General features: G+C 43.5%; 1 protein-coding gene across 5 annotated transcripts in view; it reads left to right on the top strand.

The window, feature by feature from the left end:
* The window catches only part of LOC142585543 (uncharacterized), an 89,478-nt gene that overhangs the window by 28,065 nt on the left and 34,457 nt on the right, over nt 1–26,956 (top strand). For 2 of the 5 annotated variants that reach the window (XM_075696367.1, XM_075696368.1), the window contains exons 2-6: nt 11,266–11,356; nt 16,192–16,349; nt 20,857–20,940; nt 24,653–24,715; nt 26,545–26,644. In XM_075696367.1, coding sequence (XP_075552482.1) covers nt 11,266–11,356; nt 16,192–16,349; nt 20,857–20,940; nt 24,653–24,715; nt 26,545–26,644 — 496 coding nt within the window. Of the gene's footprint in view, nt 1–8,707; nt 8,902–11,265; nt 11,357–13,686; nt 13,879–16,191; nt 16,350–20,856; nt 20,941–24,652; nt 24,716–26,544; nt 26,645–26,956 lie in introns of those variants that run through there. The other 3 variants (XM_075696370.1, XM_075696372.1, XM_075696371.1) reach the window with 3 other exon arrangements.

Below are 26,956 nucleotides of genomic sequence, written 5' to 3'. Positions count from 1 at the left end.
CGTGCCACCTGAAATGTACACGACCGTCATCGCCTGTTTAGTTTACGCGAAATGTCAACATTTAGTTGACATTTCGCGTAGTACCCGTCGTAATCCTTCTTCACGGACGTCTCTGAAAAGGTCGGGCGACTCTTCGCGGTGGTGAAATTATAATGTAAAAGCAATTACCACGCTTGTAACGGCGTTGATCTCTATAGCGGGTCCATAGTTCTGACTTCCTTGCGTGGTCTCGCTTTAAGCAAATTATATTTGGCAGTGCAGATTGCGCCACAAGCGATATGTCGCAAAGCCGCGCTCTGCGACTTATAAGGGAAGCAGGCGCATCATAGCACCGGTTACTTTACACCCAAGCAGAGATTTTCGTGTCCTTATAGCGTCATCCCCGTTGGCATCAGACTTTCACCCTCCTTAACGGTAAGCACTTCAGCGAGGACGCCAGTCTAAGTGGCTTTGCGCGCCGACGCCCTCAAAACGTTCCCTATATGCACCAAGACCGCTGGGAGCGGATGGGCGGGCGGGCGGTCGCCCGGCGATGCTCTCGGGAGTAGACGCACGTTTCGGCGCGCGGGCCTGGACTGCGGGGTCGGCTGCGGTGGAGCGAGGGCCCTTTCTATGGCCGTGCGTGCTCCTCTCCCGTTCATCGATGCTCGCGACGCTTCCCTCAGTCTCTCCCGGTGGAGAGCAATCGATGGCGGCAGCGTAGCGTGTCTCGAGCGAGCGTGCCGAGCACGCGGATTGTGGGACGCCTGGCCCCGGCCTCCCTTTCCTGTACTCGAGGCGCCGGCGGTGGCACGCATCGGGGCATCTCTCCGTGCATGGAGGCAGGCGAGAACATAGAAATGGCCGCATTACACGGAAGGCAGCCACGGAGAAAGGTGAAAGTGCTGGCGGTGGAGAGAGAGAGAGAGAGAGAGAGAGAGAGAGAGAGAGAGAGTTGTGGCTGTTCCGCGTCACTTCGTCCGCTACCTCCTCCCCCTCCGTGCGACACGTTGAATGGGCACGTATATGGGCGGTCTCAGTCGTCAGTTGACGGATTGGTTGAAGCGATAGTGCGTGCTGGCCGATTTGGTGAATCATCGTTTGCGTATTACAAGAGTATACAGAGTAACAAATAGACCAGTGTTATAGACTCTTGGATTTATACGAGTACATATACGTACCAGGTGCAGCCACCGTCATTATATAGTTAGCCCGAACACGCTTTAAGCGGATTTTTGATTCTACTGCGGGGTTGCTAGTAATTTCCGGACGGGCTGTCTTGAATTTCTGAACTTAATGTGCCATCTTTCGAAAACGCTTAAGGTTTGCTCCTTACAAGCAGTGTTAGTCCAAGTTAAGCAGCTAGAAATATGTCTTCTGTATTCGCATGAAGCCTGGCGGCAGCTGTACACGTGACGATAGGCACCCGGCGGCCAACAAACTCTTCATTCCTTCTTGTACACACACGCAATCCCACATACATACATACATACATACATACATACATACATACATACATACATACATACATACATACATACATACATACATACATACATACATACATACATACTGTTACGTTTCGCCTACGACGCGCGGTTTAGCCGGCGCGGCTGCAACAAAGCGGCAGACATTTTGGCCTGTTCGGCGCCGCCGCTACGCCTCCCCGCCAAGCGCGTCCAGGCATGTTCCGATGCCACGTGTCTTCATGTGCGTGTGTGAGTGTATGTGCATATTGGTGCCCACGCTTGTCGAAGCGCGGCAGCCGAAGAGAGGAGCTCCCAACAACTGTGAAGCAAGGGGGGTCCGAGTGGCGCCGACACGACGCTGCGCCACCTTATCCCATTGTGCCCGAGCGGCACCGTCACGTGCTCGTCTATAGAGGGGTTCCTTCTTGCCCTCAACTGCGAGAGTATAAAAGCAGCTGCCCCCGGACGCCAAAGGAGGGCTCCGATTTCTTCTGTTGAGTAACGTGCTCTCCCGTCTCTCTACTTCGGTCAACCTGACCGCCAACTCTTTGCGATGTTAGAATAAACCAGTTGTTTTGTTGTTACCAGTCGACTCATGCTTTGCCGGGACCTTCGGATGCTTCCAGTTGTACCCCAGGCCGCCAGGCCAACGCTACCCTTGGGGCTTGCGACCCAGGTGCAACAACGGGCGTCAGCGCCGAGTTCCCAACAACTCGTACCAGCGGTGCGACCACAACAATACATACATACATACATACATACATACATACATACATACATACATACATACATACATACATACATACATACATACATACATACATACATACATACATACATACATACATACATACATACATACATACATACATACATACGTACATACATACATACAACGTAGGTTTTATCGCTGTCAGTGCACCCGCAAGTCGAACCTACATTTCATACTTTTCAAGCAGAGCCGGATCGCTATCTCCGTATAAATGTCGTCTGAGTGTAGCGGGTAACGAGAGAGCCATGACGACGGCAAGTCGAGAAGAGTAGCAGGTTGCCGCATCTCGCTCTCGTGGCCCATACCTAATCACTCGTGCCCCACCCCGCATAAATACAGGCTGCATTTTAATTGCCTCGAGTCCCGGAGGGATTTGCTCGCGGGAACAACAGATTTGCTGCTGCGATTACATTGGCAAGCAAATGGTGGTCAGGGAACAATGACGAAATAGCGTGATCATTGAACGAATGTCGGCGTACCGTAACAATCAGCTATAACGTAGCCGTTTCGTCGCTCCATTTCCGTACTAATGACACGCTGGTGCCTGCTTTACGTACGCACGAGACCGTTCGTCCTATGGAGATTAAGATTGGTGCTGGAGTTTCACACTCACGCACGCACGCGCACACACACACACACACACACACACACACACACACACACACACACACACACACACACACACACACACACACACACACACACACACACACACACACACACACACACACACACACACACACACACACACACACACACACACACACACACACACACACACACAAAACAAACACACACACACACACACACACACACACACACACACACACACACACACACACGCGCGCGCGCGCGCGCGCGCGCGCCTGTGCAACTATATAAGTCGCCGACCTAAATTTTCGTCTCCAGACACATGCTTGTTCTTTAATAAATGCACATTTCTCAAACGATGCCTCTCCAAGAGCATACGATTAACAGTAAATAACTTCCTATAAAGTACGACGCATCCGCGACGTTCCACAGGACGCCACGATAGCGGCAGGCCCCTTTGCTGATTACAGAAGAGAGACTTTGGACAAATTTTAAGCCTTGACCTTTTTCAACACGCAGCTTTTCTACTTCCCCCAGCTATCAGTGTCGTTCAGAATGTGCCGCTTGTAGCACTTTCGGTCGAGGTAGTGGTGCGATACTGGTGAAAAGCGGGCGACACCGCAGCTAGCTTTTCTGACGACGCTGGGGCTCCAAAGCATCGTGCGAGGAGAGCAGAAGAGACGCTGAATCGGTCTGTCAGTGACGTTCCTCTCAAAGGCATTATTTGTCTTGTGGTCCACGTTCTTATTGTCCACGTTCTCCCCGGTTGCGTTAGCGCTTCGTTGTTGTTCTTTCGGAGGGGGGTGCGAGTGTTACCGTGCCGCGCTATTGAATGCATGCGTCGAGCACAGTGCTGGCGAGGCGTCCAGCGAGACGCCGCGTCGAGTGCCCGAATGAAAAGAATATCGCGCGCTCGAGATGACCTAGCCAATTTATGTGGAAATAATGCCGAGGGCTGTGAGAAGTAATGACGGATCGCTCACCCTGTGCAACTATTGTGCACCCTTTGTCGCGTTTCCCCTCCTGCAGAGGCTGCTCTGCCTGCATAGTTTACGAGTACTGGAACGAAGCCGAACCTACCACACCAAGGATGAAACGGAGATCACGTGCGTGTAAGATGGAATGGGGGAGTGGAGAGTTGCGTGCGTCCCAATGACGTTAGTGATTGGTCGGCCGGGCTTTCGAGGTATTTATGGCCATGCATGCAAAGTCTGTCTTCACCTAGTTGCAAATCTGAAGCTGCCCAAACTATCCTCAGTCTGTGACGCCTCGGGATACTGATGTGATAATAGCATAACGGCGTCTTGCCCCATGTTTTTCGTCGGCTAGCCTACGTATATCGGTAGCTTGGCATGCCGTTCGCTTTTTTTTTCCTCCACTTTATGTGAAGCGACTGATCATCAAATCAAATCAATCAAATAAATCTAATCGACAACTGTTATCAAACTACTTATAGCCTAACTGAGCATTCTACTTAAAGTTCATTTGAAACGAGGGCGAATGCGCCGTTACTGTTTGTTGAGATAGAGGTCAAGTCAGCTAGCCGCGACTAGAATAAATAAATGGCGACCGAGTCGATGAGAGGAGCATAAACCTTAATATAGGAAAACGGCGGAACGAAAACAGCAGTACAACTCCTTGAGACACGCAAGAAAACAACACTGTCGGTCCGACGCTCTCCAAGCAGGACACGGAAGTTATAAAGTTCGCTAGAACGCTTAAGTGCACGTAAGACATAAATGGGCGGAACTGTTTGTTTATTTACAGAAGCAAACAACACACACACACACACACACACACACACACACACACACACACACACACACACACACACACACACACACACACACACACACACACACACACACACACACACACACACACACACACACACACACACACACACACACACACACACACACACACACACACACACACACACACACACACACACACACACACACACACACACACACACACACACACACACTCCTTATTTGCGCGTTGTATCCGTTAGATTAGGATAACGCCTCTAGCGCGTAAAGGGGGCGGAGTTTCCGACTTTGTTGCGGGTGATAATTTGGCCACCCCCACCCCCAAATTATCATATGGTCATGTGACTCGCCTTAAGTGAACCCCTACTGCATATATAGCACAGATTGGCTATATTCAAACTCCTAAGTTAGCTTTTCACTTCACACTCCTCACAAAACCAAGAAAATTGAGGTTTATTTATAATTTCATTATTTAACTACTGCATATATCCTCATAATATTTGGATATTACAGACATTATTAGGTGTGGTTTAGGATTTTAGAATTGTTTTGGCGGATTTGTAAGCGGAAGAATGTTTTTTTAAAGGTGAATTAAAGAATTGAAAATCACCTTGCGTAACCCTGCTGAGAGCTTTCTATAGTATGATACTTCACAATTAGAACAGTTTCGTTCATGAAGGAATGACAATGATCTATTCTGGTGAACATACTAGCAGTTAAAAAAACGAAACGACCATCTTCAATCGAGCTCTCCTTTGCAAGCCAAAAGCTGCTTCACTTCTTTTTCGCAGAGATATGCAACTCCGTTATCTGAAAAAGGAAAAAGAAAGTAGTTATGTAAGTATCGCAAGGAGAGATAGAGATGACGATAGCTCGCGTCTGCACATTCAAAGCTGGTCATTCGTTGAAGTTAACTGCGATTGCTTTCTGTTTTTCGCTAAGAAAATGTAATGTAAATGAAAGCAGCCTTTCTTTTAAGGCTGCAAAGATGAACGTCATTCCGCAGGGGGAAAAAAATTCCTCCTCGACAGGCTTCACTGTCAAAACGAATCGAATTCAAACAAGCTTCTTTAAATGTGTTATGACGCCCTAAATGAAGGATTTACTTAGGCGGTGAAGACCCAGAAATGATGTAGCACTGACATCTCCTTTATGATGCAGATTAAATAATTGAAGGATTATTATAGAACGATAATGATTAGAACACTGAACCAACTCTCACAGGAGAACCAGGACAAGGTTTTACACATCTATTCTCAATCGGGTTCTGTCCATTTTTATCAGACCAGACGACATCCTGCAGTTATCTGTGTCAACATAATAGCAGCATATATACAGGCTATGTCAATATGTCCCATTTTATCCCGCACAAGCTGATTTCGTTGAAAGTTATCGCACATATGTGCGTACTTTATTTGTGCCTTGCACTTGTGCCCACGTCCTTTTCGCACCGTTCATTCATTAATTAACGCACGCTGAGCTCAAATTAGAACGAACGGCAGGGAGAACAACCCTAAGGACAATACTACAAGAGACGTACGTGGCCAGACACTTTTTTTCAGGGGATGGAGCACGCGCTCGACCGGGAGCAAAAGACGGAGAGGAGCTATGTAACTATAGCCACACACACACACACACACACACACACACACACACACACACACACACACACACACATATATATATATATATATATATATATATATATATATATATATATATATATATATATATATATATATATATATATATATATATATATATATATATATATATATATTTAGGGAGACGAGTATATAACGAAATAAATTTATTGTGTTCTGGATGCAGTGGCCAAGCCCGAACAAGGCTCGGGAAATATTCCCGCAAATGATGGTGGAAATTGTGGCCGCTATTTCCGAGAAAGCGCGGCGCCTGTGTGAGTTAATGCTAATTACCGCGCCAGCAATCAAACCAACCAAGCAAAGAGGGCAAGAGAAGGTGCAAGTCTGTTGTATACATAGTATGCACGTGATGTCACATCTGCTGCTGCCGTCTGCTTCCGCTACCTTTCGCCATCTTGGGGTACCTTAATAACAGGCGCGCGCATAGGCCTATAGGTTCCGCAACATGGCGCTGCCGTAAACCGGAAGTCGCGGAGTATCGTTGAATGACGTACGTGCATACTATGTATACCAAAGTGAAAAGAGCATGGGCTGCCAAGAAGAGTCTGCCGTCTGGAAGTTTATCGATCGCGCGAGCGCTGTTCAGGGCTAAGCTGTTAACTGCACGTGCGCGTCTTTTTGTTCCTTTGCGAAATGTTAGTTACTATATATATAATGCAACAATTAAGTGTCATCAAGAAACAGATAATAAAAGAGTGGCACGCTTTTCCGTGCCAATTAACCTATATAATTCTACATGCTTATATCACGTAACCACCCACGAGTGTTGCACGTATTCATGGCCGCCCCTGATGTAGACCTCACATAGATCCCTCTGGCACCTCACATCGAAGCCTTTGAGGTTTAATAAAGTAAATAAAACAACTATAACTAACTCAATAGCATTACCATTTTATTAATGATGCTAGCATTGTTCCGAACGGGCTAGTGACCGACCGAGCTACAGAAGCGTCGAAAAGCTTTGATAGATGACGCTGTAGGAGGACAACTATAACGAAACTGATCGGCACTATAACTCACGATGGTGCACGCAGCGTTTACAATGCGTATTCGCTCGTAATTTTGACTGCAGAACTGACCGTCGACAGTGCCACAGTGAGCGAGCCAGAGGATATAATGAGAACTACATATATACCTTCGTAACTACAGTACAATTGCGGCTCTTCACAAATTGATGGTATATTCCAAGCAGTGGACGTAGCCCATTGCAGACGAGGACAACGGAAGTGATACGGCGCTCTTTCCTGCTCCAGTCGCTCTTGCAAATTGTGCCGAAGGAACATATATAGACAACATAGAAAATGTTGTAACTGCGCCAAGCTGAACCGTTATATACAAGTAAAAGAGACGGGGCCCTGAGAGCAAGCACCTTGAGGATTCTCGCCTCTTTTCACTCCTTCCGTTTAGCCGTTGTGTCATTTGAATCGACCCTCTAATACCCTTCCTTTATGTATGTCGTCTTCATCGAACCTCTAACGCTCTTTTTGATTTCATCTCTGAAACCGGGGCATTTCAAGTGATTGCGTTCCTCCGTCTTTATTTTACCCCCTATTCCATGTTCGCTCACTTTTTATTTTACATTCAGTCATTCCATTCATTTAATCGTCTTTAGATTAACTTAATCGAGCACGATACATTTTCTCAATTGAATCGAATCCGCGAGAATATATTTGCCACTACTAGATATATACATACATATCATTGGTTGGTCGTGCGAATCATAACGCTCTTTGGCAAGTCCAGTCTGCACTTCGTAGTTTTCGCCGTATTTTCATTATGCAGCGTGAATATTTCGTCAACAGCACGCGTCTTCGCATGTAATAACGAAAAATAAGCGGAAAGTTGGAAATTAAAGAAGATTTGAACTGCTTGACCCACTTACCGTCACCAGAGCAGCGAAGAGAATAAATAAATAAATAAATAAATAAATAAATAAAGGTAGTAATACGTGGAGTCCTGCTTGGAGGGATACCACCTCCGAACTGACGTATGCTTGGCGACTGGGAAACTTGGGCAGGAGAAACCACATGGGTTTCTCTACGACGGAGAAACGCTCGCCTTCATGTCAAAATCGCTCGAAAACGAGCTACTTCTACACTTTAAAACTGGAGCAGCCTCACGTACAGTAGCAGGGTCGATGGGAAGAGTTCATAAGAACCGCCAGAAACCTAACGGGGTGCGGCTTGACTTGGGGCGCCATCTGTGAGCTAAAAAATGAACTAACGGCGGCGCCAAGCTTCTGAGGGGGAGTGCTGACCGTGCGACCCTTTGCCGCCGGCGAGTCTCCATATGGGACGCACGTTTTCTTGCTTTCTTGCTTAAAATAATGGTCTCTCTCGGCCCTTGGAAAGTCGCCGCTTATTCGTCGTCGTCATAGGAAGCGCCGGACCTGTCGTCGCCGCGTCGACAACAGCACCCGGTGAGACCAGCGCCAACGATCCGAGCGCGCAATGTTTCTTTTTTTCGCTCTGGAAGGCCCGTTTCCACGGCAGCGAAGGACGACGGCGAGTGAACGCGAGGGAGGAACCGCGTTAGCAGAGAGTATCCGCTCCGTTTCGTAACATGTCGGCCGCCACGGCAGTCTCGTGAAAAAATCAACTGAGCGGAAGCTTGCTCTCGCTTGGCCCTCGCCGGCGTCAGGCACCGAAATGGTAATGTGAAAGCGCAGCAACTACCACGCGAGCGACACTTCAGTCAACGCGCGATGCCATGTCCCTGTTTTCCGTGTTTACGTCTCGCATGGTTCTGTTTTGCTTTGGCGACGCGGCCGCACGGACGTTGAGTCCGGTTCGCATCTCCTCCTCGCGCCCTGAAGAGTAGAGCACGCGAGTTCTAGGTATCATTTTCGGGACGGAAAGCGAGTTTTTCCCCCGGCGCCTCCGGGTAGATATTGTAGATACCGGTCTCTTCGTCGGGCGGATCTTGCGGCCTTGTTTTCTGATGAGCCGCTGAGTGAGCAGCAGACACGTCCGTCTGTGCATTAATTGCGTCCGGTCGGAGCGTACGCGTTCCTTGTCGGAGAGTAGGCCAAGGTAAACGGCAGGCAGTTAAGCACGGCTAGACGTGTGCTACGTTGCTGTTCTTAGAGACGTGCTGAAATCGGTACAAATTGAAAGTAATGAATGGGATCGCGACGGTGAAAATGCCCCTGTTGCATAACGCGCGCATTACACGGAATGTAACGGTCTTAAAAAGACGCGATTAGTTGTAAAAGCGCGATCGGGGCCCTTTACAATGGAATCAGTGAAGTTTGATTTTTGGGTTTCGTTTGAATTAATCTTCTCTAGAATGTGCGAGTTTGTGTATTTGGTGCACTTGCGCGCCCCCTTGTCCGTCATCATATTAGAGAGTGATGCGCCATTCACTGTCAAATAATAGAAAGGCTTATGAAATACATTCTTGGTGTTGTCGGCGAAACTACTTACTGCGATGCCCATAACATAGAAATGGATATGGATAATAGATCTTGCAGTGCTCAAATGCAGCTCATGTTTACGTGCTTAAGTACTGTTGTAATGCTAGTAAAAAAAATGTAATATTGTCTATTGGTTTGCTGTGTGTTCTGCATCTCAGTATAGTTTTACGGAAAGTTGACTTTAAGCTGTTAAGAGCAGTGGCAGCAGCAGTTAGTTTTATTGCATAGTATATATGCCCATACATGCATGCATAACTGTATACAAACAAGGGTAACATTGTAAGTATATGTACTACTGCTCTGTTTTAAGCTAGTGTGACTAAGGTGGACGTTGCAGCAATATCTCAATTACCAATTTTTTATGCTCCATTAGCTGTTGCTGACTGCCCCATTTTCTTAGGCCAGCATGAACATACCCATACGGCTTTATTCAAATAGCTTGATTTTATTTTCTTGTGGCCATCAAGTACAAAATTGAAACTTTTCTGGCATTGTATGCCACATGACGAAAGGAGTCTGTTGTCGCTTTTACAATGTTGCGCTCATTTGGCAGATTTAGTAGACAACCTCTCCTTCTGCACAAGGATGATCCAAGAGACAGTCAATGCCGCATATGATAATAATCCTTTAGATGAAGCTTCTAGGCGAGTGATCCAGTGCTGCTGGTAGAACGTTTGCTTGCATTCATGTGACAGGCAAGATGATTTAAACAATTTCACATTTATTGTGTTTAATTGAAAACCTCAGTCCCTATGCCTTCTACCAGTTGTCTCAGACTGTGTGAGACAGTTTGTCCAATGTCTACAATGAAAACTGTTTTATCAAGTGATGGAACATTAACTATTCCTCACCAATTTCAGTATCCGGTGCAATAAACTTTAATAGACACATTTCTGCTCACAGGAAATTAAACAAATGTTCTTAGCTGATATGATGCATTCTACACAAGTGGTGCCGAAACTTGGCTATCGTGGATGAAGCACTTGCAGGAAGAAGGTAGTTCACATTAACAGTGATTTGTATCAATCAGTATTATGTCACTGAATTAGATAACATAAAATGTTAGGGCTCTGAAATAGTTGCATTTTTCGCCATTCCTTTAAACCATTGACTTCAATGCTGGTATCTACAGTTCCTATCAAAGAGGATGGAGTGAAAATTAAGTTCTTGGCAGTCTAAAAGTTGGTTTCTAATGGCTTCTTCTGATTAGATTGATAGCAGCTCACATGCTTGCGTCAACATTTATTGACCATCGTGCACTTTTTGATATCCTGCACCCCCTTGCAGTCCTGCAGTGATGAAAATTGTATATTTTGCAGGCACTTTAAACTGGTCTACTTTTCACTGCGACATGGTTATAAGGGCCTTATCCCACTCAACTGTATATTTATGTACATATATATCGTATATCTTTTACGTCTGGTCTAGTAGAGCAGTACTACAGCAAATTTTCTACCTTGTGCACTTTATAATCAGCCTTCCATCATAATAGACGTGGCTGCGACACATAGCCGTGACAGCTGCTGCTCTGCGAAAATCCTAATTTGCAGCTACAACTTGCCAACTGTTCTCTTTTCCTCTTCTTTCCCGTCAATTTCAGTTGCACGCTGAGTACAAGAGGAGCTTTGCGTGGCAGCCGGGGCATCTAGAACCAGCAGGAAATGTTGTCGTGAAGCCGCCAGATGCAACTTGTGAGTTGGCCCTAATGTTTGCTTCGTTATCTTTACGATGTATTAACGCATAGGAAGCAATCATGGCACTTTTAGCTTGAGAAATGTGCTGAGTTGTCTGCAAACCCCCAGAAGTGCTGCTTTAAGTCTGATCATTTTCTTAACTGCATCCTAATTTATAGTCAGCACCGAGTGTCACCTTTATCGACAGCTTGTTTGTACATTGGAGCTTGAAATATAAGCAGGTTGAGGTTGCAGCGTTGGTTTACGTTTATTTTGTCAGAGAGCACTCTGTTGACCCTGCGAAATTTTCCACTGTTGTTGCCCATTATGAAATATTGCAGTAAGACACATTTACACCTGCTTGTTGCAATCGAGCGGCTGTTCGACAGCTGGCCAACACCTTTCATTTTGTAAATGTTGGTGTGATCCCTCATAATTTCTATTATTAAAGCATAACTTGTGTTCGCCGTAGTGAGAATCGGTCGAACCATTAAATCCGATATTGCCTGTGAAACAGAAGCATTTGTGATTATCCAACAGCCGAGGGAAATTTTGTTGATGTTATCAATAAATAAGATTTTCCCGTTTGAGTAAATTGTAGAGGACAAGAAAAGGTGCCACAATATCTTTATTCTTTTATTGCTTGTGGTAGTCACTTATAGGTGAAACAAATCACACCATTTCTTTAATCCAATAATGCCTGCCTCGATTCTGATTCATAAGTCCTTAATATTTTGTCATGATGGTTAGGCTGCCACTGTGGCTTTAGCCTCCTAAACCTGCTTTTTCTTCTTTAAGAGACGAGTCAGCTCTTGGTTGCACTATTATAACTATAATTTGGCATAAAATATAAGGGTCTGCGAAAAAATTCTTTTGGTAGAACCGTTTGTAAGGGCCTTGTTATTAGCAAAGGTGGCTGACCACCTGCAGAGAGCATTTATATATGCAAAGCTCTGTGAATTAAAGTTCAACCCAGAGAACTAGCTGCACGTTTCGTACCATAGAGAAGAGAGAGAGTGAAAAAAAAAAAGAAAAGGAAAGAACACCAGAAGTTTACTCTAGCTAAGTCTTTTGTATAATGTCATGCTTAAATGTCAGCCACTGCCCTTTCAGCGCCTTCTAGAAGCTCTTGCTAGAAGTGTAATTCCTGCTTGAGTGCACACAGATGTCAGCATGCTATTTATTTCTATCTCTTTCTTCCCCTTCGACTCATTTTTTGCTTTTTTTCTGCATGCAGTGGCTTTCTCTCCTTATGACGGCTGCATGACATTCACTGCATTCCTTTGGCTGAGAAATTCCCTAGCGTCACGCCTCAGCAGGCCCTGATGAGTTGAACTTGTCACTAAGGAAAAGGCCACGCTGGAACAGAATAGAGCTTTTGTAAAAGGAGTCAGTGTGCGGTTTGCCTTATACCAACAGACTGAAAGCGTCTTTTGCATGTGTGTGTTGGTTCATGAAGTGGTCACTGAAAAACAAAGCAAAACATAGGTCTTTATTACTGGCTACATATTGACAAGAGAGTGGGGATAAAGAGAGGGAAGGACAGTGAGATTAACTAGTGTATGTATTGGCATGCTAGCCTGTGCTGCAGAAAGGGGTTAAGCGAATAAAAGGCAGTATATGGATAGAAGGTATAAAATAGTGGGAAAATGCAAGCAATACTTGTTGACAAAAGTGAAAGCATGGTATTGCATCATTGCACAGTGCAAAAACTGTTTGCTAATGCTTAGTATTAATGATATTCTAAAATATTTCTGCGTTTAGCTCGAAGGAAGGACCATAGATACAGTTAGGAGTGGATAGCTATATTGCTGCCAACAGTTTGCAAATGGCTTTTTATTTCTGTATACGTAGGTTGCAAAAGAACACAGCATATGTACAGAACTACTAGATCTCATATGTGAGGCCTCAGGGCTACACTCTTACAAAATTTTATCTACCCAGTGTCACACAAGAGCAGTCTTCATTAATGTGAGATATCTACCTTTCATAATCCGAGCTTTTGTTTTTCTTTTCTAAAATGTCATGTTCATTGTTTATAAAGCAAGCACAAGTAATTCAAGTTATAGTAGCACAGCTGCCATTCTGGCTGGATTGCATCTGTCAGATGATTCGGTGAGAGTGGCTTTTGAAGCTGATTTCTGACCTACATTTTTTAAAAGCTCCCATGCTCAGCTTTAAGCAACCCAGTCATCTGTAGACTGAGTACTGAAACAAGTGCATATGAGATTCCAGCCTTGTGCAGGGCTCTCTGAAAGTGACAGCACTTCCATGGCAGTGACGCATGCATGCTCTTTGTTGCTGTTTTGTTTGCGGCTGCTCAATTGTTGCACGGCAGACGATGGGCTGCCATCAGTCACGCTTGGCTCGTTTGCTGGTGCCCCTCTTTCCGATGCCCGTCCGTTAGTCTGCATGAGATGTCGTTGGTGTGAGTGCCTCCCCTGTCTCATCTCCCATTGTGTTGTTGCGCGCTTGGTTGCTTGAAGTTTTGTCGCCTGAAGTTGGATGTTTGAAGAAAGTGATGAATTTCCTCAGACAAGGTGCGTGCGTACTGACTTGTGCTTGTGGCTTGGTTGGCTTTGGATTTCTTCTTAACATTGGCTTTAGAATGTGATACTGAGAATCTCTAATTGGACTTCTGTAGTGATAGAAGTGGTTATTGTTATGATTCAAGTTTTCACAATACATAATGGCTTAAATGGCTTATTAACAGCCATTCAGAAATGTGTCTTCACCATTGTTACTGCCTAGAATGTTCATTTCAAAGGATAGGTGGCACTCACATTGTTTCGGTAATAAATTGTAACTAAAGCTTGCTGCTCCATATGCAAAACAATGTGCGAAGTTGATTTGTGCATTGGAGTTAATGCTGAAAATAAGAATTATTAACTTTGGTAAGGTGTAAAGTAGCACTGTATGAAATGATTATTGTTTCAACTTGCTAATTAAGTATTATCAACACTTTTTCTGTTGTACGTTCCTCAGTTGACCTTAATTCAATCATTATGGTATCCTCACAAACGTAGATACCTCTGGGCATACTTTCTCGTTATTTTGCTTTGCCGTGGCCCTCCCTTACACAAATGTTTTGAAGTTTTCATATGTGATTGACTCTCCACTAGACAAATTAGTCATGCAGTGAGCAGTGTCATAATAGTGCTGATGTGCAGATTTGTGCCTGCATTATTTGTTTGTCTTCTGTTAATTTTTGCTAGCACAATGTCTGCATTTAACTGCATACTCCAGCACCTGACTAGGCTGTGTAATACTTCTAGGCTAATCTAGTCATAATGAATAATGTGTAAACCATCTGACACATAACTGCTGGTCTTAACTGAAAGATTTCTAACATGTGCTCTTTTTGAGGTGCATGTACACGTGATTGCCAAAATATTGTCCTCTGGTCTTTTACTTTTGCTTTGCTATATTCCTGTTTGCTTACTATCATTCCATTTCTGCTTAGAAACCAGTAAAAATTTCTAAATTTTTGTTGAGCTTCATTGTGTGCACCAATGGAGATTCCATGTAGGAACACTGAAAAAAAATTTAACTATGGAGTTTTACGTGCCAAAACCACGATTTGACTGTGAGGCACGCTGTAGTGGGAGGACTTGGAAAATTTAAACCACCTGGCCTTATTTAATGCGCACTTAAAGCGAAGTACATGGGTGTTTGCCGAATTCGCCCCCATCGAAATGCGGCCGCCGTGGCCGAGATTCAATCCCACGACCTCATGTGCAACAGCAACACTGAAAAACAGTTAGGTTACAAGAACACATTTTATTGCTTTCCGTGCAGTATAATTAAACAATTCCCAAGCCACTTGAGAAGCATTTTTGTTCGAAAACAACAAAACAGGACGATGTGATACATGATCACATCCCTGGCACTGCTGCAGCCATGCCAGCATTCCTTTCTGGCATACGACACACTTCTCCTACGATAATCCGACTTTTCAGCATAGATCTGATTATAGTTGCCATAGTATATAAGCCAATTATTTGATATGTCATTATTTTTTTCAGAGCTTGTGATTCTGAGGTTTTATTTCAGCATGTAGAATTGTGGATGGGGCAGCTTAAGGCTATAGGCCCTCTTATGATGTTTAAACATGCAGGTCCCAAAAGACTTCCAGTATTGTCCTCTGGAACAGCCCCATAATTTAGAAGGTACTGAAGAGAATGCAAGTTGCAGTAGGCCTGCAAATATATAGGACACACCAGAAACACCAATTTGACTATGTAGTTGAAACATTGTTTTATGAATTCATTTTAATCCAAAATGCAAAAGAAAGCTACATACACGAGCTTGATACAGAAGGCATCTTTCTTATGTTTGGCGCTCTTTGACTGTCATTGGCCCTTGCGCCAAAAAAGAAACATATATTATCATCATCTTATGTCTGTATGCATCAAGAGCATGTACTATCAGCATAAGTTCAAATGCGAATAATTTTGAAACTACTCTGATGTGTTGTTCTATTGCCAGGTTCTGCTGTACTTGTAATGGACTTAATTCAGATTCTAAAATGTACACTTGGACTATTCCATGCTTAGATACTGGCTATACAGAGGGATTACATGTCACAATTTCATGTAATTACACATAAGAGCAGTTCTGATCAGTCATTTCCTGTTCACGTTTCAGTTTCTTCTCGTGGTACATATAATTCACTATAGTAGAAAGTACTTTTTTTTCCTTAGAAAACTTCGGAGCTGGAAACATGTGAGTGGAAGCTTTCTGGTGTCAGAAACACACTGCTGCTATGGTGTACAAAAGGGATCTATGGTAAAATATTCTGTAAGGTGCGTGCGATTCAACATACTAAGCCAGATGACCGGGCATGAACGCAGCACTGGAACCAGCACTCACAAGGAAGAAGAAGCACCCGGAGGTAGCATATCGAACGAGCGACATCTTGGGCACCGACGGAAGTCACCACCAGGCGGCAGCGACAGGATCGGCAGACGCACTTCACCGTGACGACAACGACCACTGCTATAGGGCAAGGGTCAGTTGCTGCCTGTTTCCTTCCTACTTTTCGAGCAATTTGGCAGTACCTGTCCGCCTTGCTGTGCACGCTCTGAAAGTTCATAGTACAAAGTACACATAAACATAAAAAATTAGAGGTTCTTGTCCCATTGTTCATGTCACAATTAGGAATGCTTGCAAGGCTTACTTATATGGGTTCAATGGGTGCACTGTGTGTATGCTATACTCGTGGACAACTTTCTCTGGCAGTGAACGAAAAACTACAACTACAAGTTTCTGCACGTGGTTTACTTTACGTCAAGTGGGCCTGCAGGGTTTGACAACATCTTTGGTGTTTGGAACAGCGTAGCTTCGTCATGCGACGTTTCATATCTGCCCGAACATGGAAGAGAAAAATGGAAAAATAACTCAAGTTAAGCATGCATCGGCGTATTTTGTCTTATTTTACTGTTGTAAACAAGATGTTTATGTCCTCTTTTCCTTAGCTTGAACTAGTGCGGGTGATAATGTGGGAGCTTTTTCAGGAGTGTTCTTACTTGTACGCACTTTGCCTCCGTATTTTTCTTTTCATTCCCACAGAAGGTAGTCCGCAAGTGTTAGGTTGCCCTTTTTGTTTTATGTTTAGACTCTGTCACATTCAATCCATTTATACATTAGCTCTCTTTCTTGCTTGTTTGTTTGTTACATGCAGTGGTCTTATTGCATGCTATTGTGGGTGACATCATAAAGGACTAAATTATTCTTCCATAGAGCTGCATGATTCTTTAGCAAGGTTAAAAAAAATATATGGGATGTACACTGTTGTTTATTTTAGTATGCCTGAGTTTTTGTTCAAGACAGTGCAAGAAATTGCTGGCTATGTACAAGAAAGTACATAAAGAAGACTGTAATGAAAAGAAAAAAGAAAGGCTATTTTACAAGAAAGCATATTTCTTTATTTGAAAAAATGTGCTGATAAGGCATATTTAGGGAAGCTATAACACTGGTTTGGTATTCAAGATTTAGTGATATTATCACAGAAATCTTGTGTTGCAGTGATTGAGTAAATCAGCAATATAATTACAGAATGTGTTTGTATGACCAAGGGTTGCTGTTCATTTAAATCAGCAAGGCAATGATGTTCTATACATTGACAAATAAGCATAGCCTTGCAATGCTCAGCACAAGGTTGCATGCTCGATCGTGACTCCTGAAGCCGTGTTCTGATGTGTGCTGTATGCAAAAATGCTTGTGCACCATGCATTTGGTGCGCATTAAGGAATCCCAGGTCAAAATTAGTCTGTAGTTCCACTCTATGAGGTGCCTCATAATCAGATTGCGGTTTTGGCATGTGAAACCCCAGAAATTGATTTTTGGGAGCATGGCTCTGCAGGATTTTTTTCTTGCAGAGGTCTGCTGAGATCTTGGAAAAACGTATCTTTTTAGCTGACACCTCCTTCCACTGTCTGAGTTGTTTCCAACAACCACCAGTATAAATTGAAATGTAAACAAGTCAAAATAAACTACTGCACATGGTTAAGTGTCTGCATTAGTTGGTGTTTGTGACATTGACCATATCATGTAATGCCAGAACACTTAGTTTGTACTTTTGAAACTAGTAATAGCATATTTAGAAACTGGCCATGGGACAGTTACACACCGCATTATGAACTATAATTGCATGCAGAAAACAATACAATTGTTCTTTCTTGTTCATGTTGAATTTAGTACCGACAATACACAGGTATCGCGAAGCACCTTCATGGTGTCAGACTTCATCGTGTAATGGTTCATTACACAGGGCAGATGTATGCGTCATTAAGAGGGTAGTCAGCATTGCATGTAGTGGACGTGCTTGCCCTCACAAAGCGCAAACAAGCAAGCCCATATAGTTCATTTGCTCCCCTTCATGAGATGTGGTAAAGGGGGAGGGGTGGTGAATGTAATGAGCGGTAAAAGGAGAGCGAGTGATAGAGGACAAGAATGAGAGAGGTAAGAAGACTTAATGTGAAGGTTGTAGAGACATAAGAAGTTAGGAAAGAGGAGGGCGGGGACTCGGGGCGTATTGGGTGCGTCAGCTCCCGCCGGGCGTGTCTGCCTCCGAGGTCGTGCGCGGGCATCAGCGGCAGCCCACAGGGAGTCGACTGGCAGACAAGGGAAGGAAAGGTAGTGGTTTATTGCAGGGCAGGTGTTTCACTCCGCAGTTGACCTTTGTGCAAAAGAACACGCAAAAATGAAAAGCAGGGCTTGGCTTCCTTTTTCTGTGCACTTTTTCCTGTGAAGTTTTTACTGCAAGGGAGCTTTCTCGTATCTGTCTGTGTGTGTGTGTGTGTGTGTGTGTGTGTGTGTGTGTGTGTGTGTGTGTGTGTGTGTGTGTGTGGGGGGGGGGGGGGGAGAGAGAGAGAGACTTGAGGAAGGAAGGAAAAAAACCTTTTTTTTCCCTAAATCCTTCTAAAACATGGGGCCTAGCATCTCTTGTTGCCCATTGTTTGGTAGTAATACATTTCAGGTATGGCTGGTCTCCTGAAAGATCATTATGCAGCATCTCTCTTCTATTATGGGGTAGGGTGTTTCTGTTTTATTAATCCTCCTTTTAAACATGGCTCTCCTCTTTATCACCACCTTATTCTTTATTCCGTATACGAAAAAAGAGGAGCGGAGAAATGAAGCTTCACTTTCTTCAACTTTTTTTCACTCTTGCTTCAGTAAACTTCTGTACACACTGCTTCTTTTACTAAAAGAGAAAAACTTTCTTTTTCTTTTTGTTCTTGTAGCTATCACCCTCTCCAGTCTCTTTAGCAAAAGCTAATGGAGACATGGAGAGTTGGGAGCTGCTAAAAAATATATAAGAAAAGAGAAAGGGAGCAGCTGGTCTCTGTTCTTGTGCTGTTGGGTTAAGGGAGGTAACGTGACATAATGTGTTGGCTGAATCCACCACATTTATTATTAGGGTGGCTACGCATTTGGCTTTGACGTTGCCTGCCTCCCCCTTTTTCTTTTTCTTCGGTTGGACTCTAGGTATCGAAGGGAAAGAGGGACAGGGGGTTACGGTGCGAGAATAATGAAAGACAGTCTACTTGAGGTTTTCAAAGTGGAGGGGACTCTATTGCAGGGCTGCTCAGTGCGACGGTGAGGCTCTCTTTGTGCGGTCATAAATGTGGATGCATGCAGTGGTAGACGCTTAGATACTCATGTTGCAGTGGATGACTCAGACGTAGATACTCATGTTGCAGTGGATGACGCACACTGTCATCTCTGCAACATGAGTATGTTGATTGCGTGTGTAGTGTGCTTCACATGGGGACAGATAACCTGTATTGCTTACTGTTACTGAAAGTGCTGTGAACCCTGGAAAAAGCCTTATTGTTGCTTGATAACCTTTAGGGAAGAAGCAGCTATACTATAGGTTGAAGTGCACTCGGTATTTCGTCTTGGCTATGATCATCTTATTTTGAATATGCATTAATGTTGTAAACTCACAGTGTTGATGTGTTGTGCTAAATGCAAGGAATGAACCACTTGAAGCTGCTTAGGATGTTGTTTGGCATGCAAAAGGTATTGCTGGACAAAGCTGTGTGTGTGTGTGCCTGTGTATGTGTGTGTGTGTTTGTGTGTTTTCAGTATTTTGCCCCTATTTTGTTGCCACTGTGTCAAAAATGATAGGTTGATGAGGCCAGCCTTGTGGGGAAAGTGCATTTGAACTGTACAGTGCATCAAGTGGTTTTACTTCTGGCTGCCTTCTGATCTCTAATTCATTCATTCATTTATTTATTTATTTACTTTTGTGTGCCTCATTTGGTACATATTTAAATAACTGCTCAGGGAAATTTTGAAGTCCCAAGCAGCTGTCACTAATACACATAGAAAGAAGAGCACTTGTAATTTTTGCGTTGAAGGCCATCTGCAGCATGCATACAGCCCTTGTGTCATTTTGGTGAGGGACATTGTCTTTGGCTTGGTTAGCTTTGTTCAACCTTGTGGCTGCAGCCACATCTGAGCAAAAGCACTTGTAGTGTGACTCATCGTTTTGCTTGTGTTGTCTGTGCTGTGTAACACGGTGTTCTAGCTTCTTTCTTGGTGCACTAAATTAGAAAAGAAACTAGCCAGTGTAGAGGCACAGTGAACTGATAACCACAGGGTCACCCAGACACCTGCGTATCAGTGCAGCACTTTTATCTTGGTAAATAATAAAATGGCAGAAAGTAGCTTTTGTATAGGTAAAAAGTTGCTTTAAATGTTTCTGTTTCAATGTATGAACCCAATAAATTTTCATTTAGTGAGTGTGAAGGTGGTACGTAATGAAAGTGCTAAATGTTTCTCTGTCTTAAAATAATTTTCTTTAATTGACCACGGCTGCAGACTTGCCTCTGTAGTCTTTGTGTTTGTCTACATCTAGTCTGATTGCCATTATGTTTCTCATAGCCTTAGTTTGTTCAGTGAATTACAAGCATGTGATTGGAAGCTTGACTCTCTTAAGCGTAACACATAAGCATAAGCGCTCAAAAAGTTTGTTTAAAAATTGACTCTCTTACCATCATCTTGTGCAGCCGGGGGAGCGTTCGAACAAATCCAAGGTGGGTTCCCGAAGCAGATCTGCAGACCCCAGCCTTGGCCGTGGCAGGCCTGTCATGGTACGTGCTGCCTCGTGTTCCAAGTTGATAGTGTAGGCTCAACATGCCTTACATATTATAAGTGGAATCTCTTTATTTCAAACTCCAAGGAGACTAGCTGTCGACACATCAGACTTTGGCCTTTGGCCATTGGTTTGGGTTTGCCCAGGAGGCAGATTGTCAGAGTGAGGAATTTTTTTTTGCAATGACCATTGTGCAGTTCTAGGAGTTCAAATTTGTGGGAGTTTTACCCTATTGAAACAAATGTGACTCTGCTGGGACCAACTGATCAGCTTGAATTATCCATCAATTTAAATGAAATGATTTTAAGTTACTGCGGTTGGACTGTACCAGTGTCATTTCTCAAGCTAATGACAGTAATGTAGCAATGATTCCTGGTGCTCTTTGGAAATTTTAGTGTACGCTTCCTGGATTGTGTGCCCAATTTATATGTGGTCGTGGTTTGTTCCACGGGGACTAAGATGGGCTTTTTCTTTTCTTTTTGTGTGTGGGGTACTTATAGCAAGTGTTGCATTATTTTGTTCTTGTTTTTAATGAATTCAGTGTTATACATTTCTCCCAACTCTGTACTGTCTGTTCAGAATTATAATGGTAAATGTAGATAGAAGTACCACAAAATGACTTCGGGAATGCATGAAAGCCCAGCCATCATTTTTGTGCAAGTTAGAAGCAGTGGCCATCCTTGCATCATGATTGTTCATGAATGTGATTGTGGGCTTAGATTTCACAATTACTGCAAATTGCCAGCCTGAGTTTTGCTGGGTGAATGGCCCGAGGCACTGTTTAGGAGAGTGTTGCGTTCAAGATAAGTGTCAAAAGTGACAGATTATGAAGAAGCAAGAGAGTTAAACTTATCCATCTCCCATTTGAGCCTGCTTCTTAAGCTTATCTCCCCCCCCCCCCCCAGAACACACAACCTGCGTTGCCTTCTTTGTTTAGAAATGCGTAGCTTGACTGCTGCAGTGATTTTGGAAGCTGTATTTAAACAACTACTGCCATTTCCTGTTTCTTTATATTGCCTTCAGATATGTTTGCCTTACAGGTGAAAGTTAAGCTGCAAATTCTATGCAAGCAAATTTCCACACAGTAATCTGAGCCCATGAGAAATGTGGCTATAGCCATGCAGTTTACTTAGTAACCTTGTACCGTAGTAATTAAACATTGTAACTTTAAAGGGACACTAAAGTGAAAAATGATTTCTTCATCAGTAAATTACCGTTCTACAACACCAAAAACACCACTCTTGCAACGATAAGACGTTTGGTAAGCCAGAAAAAGTGCAAGAATGAAATACGGTTGGCGACGCCTACTTAAGTTCCCGCACCTGGGGGCTGTGACATCTTGGATTTTGATGGCATCTTCTAGGGCCTACTAATTATGTTTAGCAGTAAAGATTGACTACATTGTGTTCTAAAGGAACCAAATATTAAACATGGCAAGTTTCGGGAACCTTTATTCAGCCAATGCGGCCCAAATGCGAAAACATACTTTGGAATCCCTGACGTCACGCTGACGTACCGGCGCTGGGGTTTCGGCACGAAATTCAACTACTGATACTTGGACCTTCATTTTCTCATCTAATAATCAAACTATTCTTTTTAAATGACTGCCTGCAGGGTTCTCAAACAATGCTTCATTAGTCTAAACTGATTTATTGTTTCGCTTTAGTGTCCCTTTAAACATGTTGGACTCTTACTGTGAGCACCTTGTAAAACTGCTGTAGTGTTTCTCAGGGAAAAGAAGATTGTTTCTATTTGTGCTGCTGGCCACTCTTGTAGGCTTTTTTCTGCTCACTAAATGCTTAGTAGTGCAATTACTGTCAAAATTGGGTCTACAAGTCAAGCACAACTTTTGTTCCTCATCTCCATTGAAACATAAGCAACCTTTATTTCCTTGAGCAAAACATGAACAAGGTGAATGCAGGAGCCAACGTTTCGACAAGTGGACTTGTCTTCTTCAAGGCGACGTACGCTTTCCTCGCCACTGTATATATAGGTGGTTTCTTCTAAAGGGGAGAGGGTGTGAGGCGTGAGGGTGCGGAAATGAGGGAAGGTGTGTTAGCGTGTCGAATTGAGAGTAAAGGAACGCTGTGCACAAGGTCAAAGCCAGGGCCACCCCTCATCCTCCATCCTGGTCTGTCAACCCACGCATGTTAGCCGGCATGTCAAGGGCGTCTGACATGCCGGCTGAAAAAAAAGAAAAAAAAAAGAGAGGAATGGAAAAGAATAAAAAGGGGGGGGGGATACGCCAAGAAATCCAACTAAGTGTTGTTGCTTATAGCTTCGAAGTTTAGCATAGCGAATAGATTCTAAAGCTCCCTTTGAAACATTTATGCCTATTGGTTGCAATGTCTTGAACTTACGGACAAGGTATGATTCTCTGTATTTTCTTTCTCGTTCTGAACGGAAATTTGACTGTAAGATGTAGAGTTTAAGTTCATCAAAGTTGTGACCTGGTTGGTTGAAATGCTCGGCGATGGCTTTGGGAAGCTTTTTAGCTGCATCCATGCAGTGTCCGTTTAACCTGACGTTCATTGATTGTCCTGTTTCACCAATATATTGTTTTTTACAGAAGGAACATTCAAGCATATAAATCACATCCGAGCTTGTACAAGTGAAGCTGGATTTGACTTCATGTGTATAACTATTTGCGGTGCTTTTAATTTTAATGTCACTTTGAAGGTGCCTGCAGGTTTTGCACCTAGGGCAACAACCTACTTTTATTATGGGGGAATTCTGTTGGCTGACTTCTGCGTGCACTAACATGTCTTTAAAATTCCTGTTTTGGCGATAGGTAACCCCAGGTACATGCGGGAACGCTTTTCGCAGACGCTCGTTACTTGATAATATTGGGTGGTATTTTCTTAGGATGTTGTTTGTTTGGGAGTGCATTAGAATATTTTGTTATAAAGGCCGGCGGTCTGTCAGATTCTAGTGTGGGCTGTCTCTTCGCCAATTCCGACTGTCTCTCCAATCTTCACGCAGTGGATATAATCGTGGTCTTCGCTGCAGATTCTTCTTGTACATTTCGCTATTTCCTTGTCATTTACACATTACTCTCGTTGACTGTCAGGAGCAAAGAAAGAAATGTATTCTATTTTTCTTATCTAGAATGCTGTGCCTAACATAAAGTTGAATATAGTAACTTGAGTGGTGTCTGCATGAGGTGCAACATCAGTAAATTGCGTGCTCAGATTCTTTAACCATTTGTCTCATATTTGTGAATTTGTGTGCATGTACCATAGAGTGTTTTACAGTCAGTAGACCTCTCCTTGAATGTCTGGCTGCATTACATGTTACCAAGTGGCCTTATTTTCTTCACCCATGCATCTAAGTACTTAATATCTTATAGATACACATCGTAAAGATTACATACAAGACAATGTACACAATTAGGACAAAGGCTCATCTAAAAGAACTGCTGGTTTCTAAACATTCATTGGTTCACAGTTCTGCACGTCATGTTCTTGCAAATGGTCAGCATTAATGCCCGTCTTTGAACCATTACTTGGGTGTAATTTTATTGCCAACCATACCACACCGCAGATCCTGTCAAACACATGTCTGTAAAAGCAAGGAAAAGTCTACTGTCACAAGTGCCCTTCCTTTTACTGCGAGAAGTGCATAAGTTCTCTCTTATTACAAGCAGGGACTGTGTTTGTGTGCCTCACTCGAAAGCAAGTGGGAGCCTTTCCCTTACGTCACATTTTCAGAGCAAGGAAGAGTGTTGTGCGGAGGGCCCCATGAATGGGGGTTGCGATGGCGCCAGCCCAGAGGTAGGGGTGCGCTGTCATCAGCAGAACACAGCATGCGTACCGTCATGGTCGGGGAAGGCTGGCTTTCTAACTGCTACTTGCTGCCTGCTTCCGAGTTGCCATTAAATGGTCCAACGGGGACCTTGCCTACCGTAGCATAGCCAACTTGCTGCAGTGCGTACCTCTAAAAAAATGCAGGAGGGAAAGTGCTTTTATTTGAGCGCATTTCCTTATTTCAGTAAGCACTCAAGTTGGCCCTTCATGACCGCCAGTTCAGGCCATTGTATTTGCTTGCAGTACTAGTGGCTATGCTACCAGGTGGCAGTGTGTTTGTTCACAAGCCTTCACTGTCATTACCATCACAGCAGGAACTACCTAAGTGGCAGGCTAAGGTGCAGATTATTTCACATACCCTAAGTTTATTGCAGGGCACTTTTAAAGACTTAGTGGTGTTTTCTGATGTGAACCATGCATTTTCATCATGTGCTCTCACTACATCAGATTGGACCAAAGTGTGCCATTATTTTCACTGGGAACCGAAGAATTTATTACAGTGAAAGGTTTCTGTTTTGATGGTAGCACATTAGGCTTTGTGGTTGTGTCTTAAAGTTGTATCAGAGTCCTTCAATTAAGGAACTTTGGTTGTATGAAGCTTACTGTGCTGAATCATGATCAGGAGCCTGCCCCTCACTAACATGGGAATTTCACTAACTTACCAATAAGTGCCATCCATCATCAGCATCACCGGGGTCAAGTCTAGCCACAAGTGTTCAGTGGATTGGCTTTGCTTTTTGCCTGGCTTGTGACAGGGGTGCCTGCAGCTGTATGAATGTGTTTAATAGAGAACTCTTTACAAAGTGCCTGGTTAGCATGCTCCAGGATGTCCACAAGTTCAAAAAAAGTTGCAGTTAAGATTTCTGCCTGTCGGGACAGACACAAACATGTACCATGAGCATAAATTGGAGTGCAAACAAGAAAACAACTAATCAGAACACCACTTATGTGTAATTACTATTGGAGTGCGACAGGCTGCAATCACTCCATAGCCAATTTCTCAGCATGGCATAGTCCCTGATTTTTGAAGCCTAAATTAAGGCATGGTTAGAAATTAAGATGATCCTAGAAACGCAACAATTGACTCTAGTCATTTTTTACTTGTTTGCGTTTCAAATTTATTCTGATAGTATGCACTTAGAGGCGTTCTTGCAAATTTGTTACCAAAAAATATTCACCTTTATCGTGGTACAGATTCATAAGGTTTGTAACTGATTTTAAATACTAAGGCTTCTTGGCTTTATAGTGATAGCTCCAGTAGGTTAAGTTACAACATGTACTGACAAGTGGATGTGATAGTTAAGACAAAGTGCACAGAGAAATCCTGCGTTGTGAAGAAGAAATTAGAGACAATGCAGTGAGTAAATGGGTGAAAATTGTAGCTGGAATATCTGAAATGGAGGAGCAGAGATTACAGGTTTGGCTTATTTGATAAAATATCATCACAGCTAAAACCATGAAAAACAAACTTCAACTTGGAGTACGCTTAGTTCATTTTATCTTTTTCATTGCACAAGGCTGTTCATTGTGCTGTCAATTGTAAACTTGCAGATATTACAGGGGTGGGATAAGTTGACCTACTACAGGACAGAATTAGTAGGGGGCTGCATTCTTCAGTGGGCTTAATCTAGCAGATAGTAATGACGCTAGGGTAACGTTGGGAACTTGGTAGTAGCAGGCCACCTGGGAGGCACCCTGAAGCAGTTGTATTGGTATCAGCGTACGTATTCGTGAGAGCATATGCAGTCCAGCCAAGTTTTATTTAATGTGTGTGTGTGTGTTCTTGCCACTGGCAGAGCCACGGTGATGAGGCTCCTTGTAAGACAAGCGAGTACAGGGCTGCCTTTGCCTGGCCACCAAAGCCTTCTCTGCCTCCAGCCACCAGGGATGTCGTCGGTACGTCCCACATCCTTCTGCTGTAATATTAGATTGAAACATCGAATTACAAGAAAACAAACGACAAAAGAAGCGACATCAAAGATGTTGGCTAACTTCGATTTTCTTTACTTTCTGTAGTTGCTCTGAGTGGATATAAATGTAGCTGTTTATTTAAAAATCGGAATTTTGTAATCATTATGCAGTCTAGCCATTAGTGCTCTTTCAAATGTCAATATTCACTTACTGCCGTGAAGCAAGAAAATACAATTGCTTCAGCAAAGTGAGAGTACTGTAAGATGAAAAAGAATTAAAAAGTACAGCCAAACCTCA

Source organism: Dermacentor variabilis, chromosome 6 (genome assembly GCF_050947875.1).
Source record: "Dermacentor variabilis isolate Ectoservices chromosome 6, ASM5094787v1, whole genome shotgun sequence".
NCBI lineage: Eukaryota > Metazoa > Arthropoda > Arachnida > Ixodida > Ixodidae > Dermacentor > Dermacentor variabilis.
The sequence above is the reverse complement of the archived record's forward strand: the minus strand, read 5'-3'. Positions and strand labels throughout refer to the sequence as shown.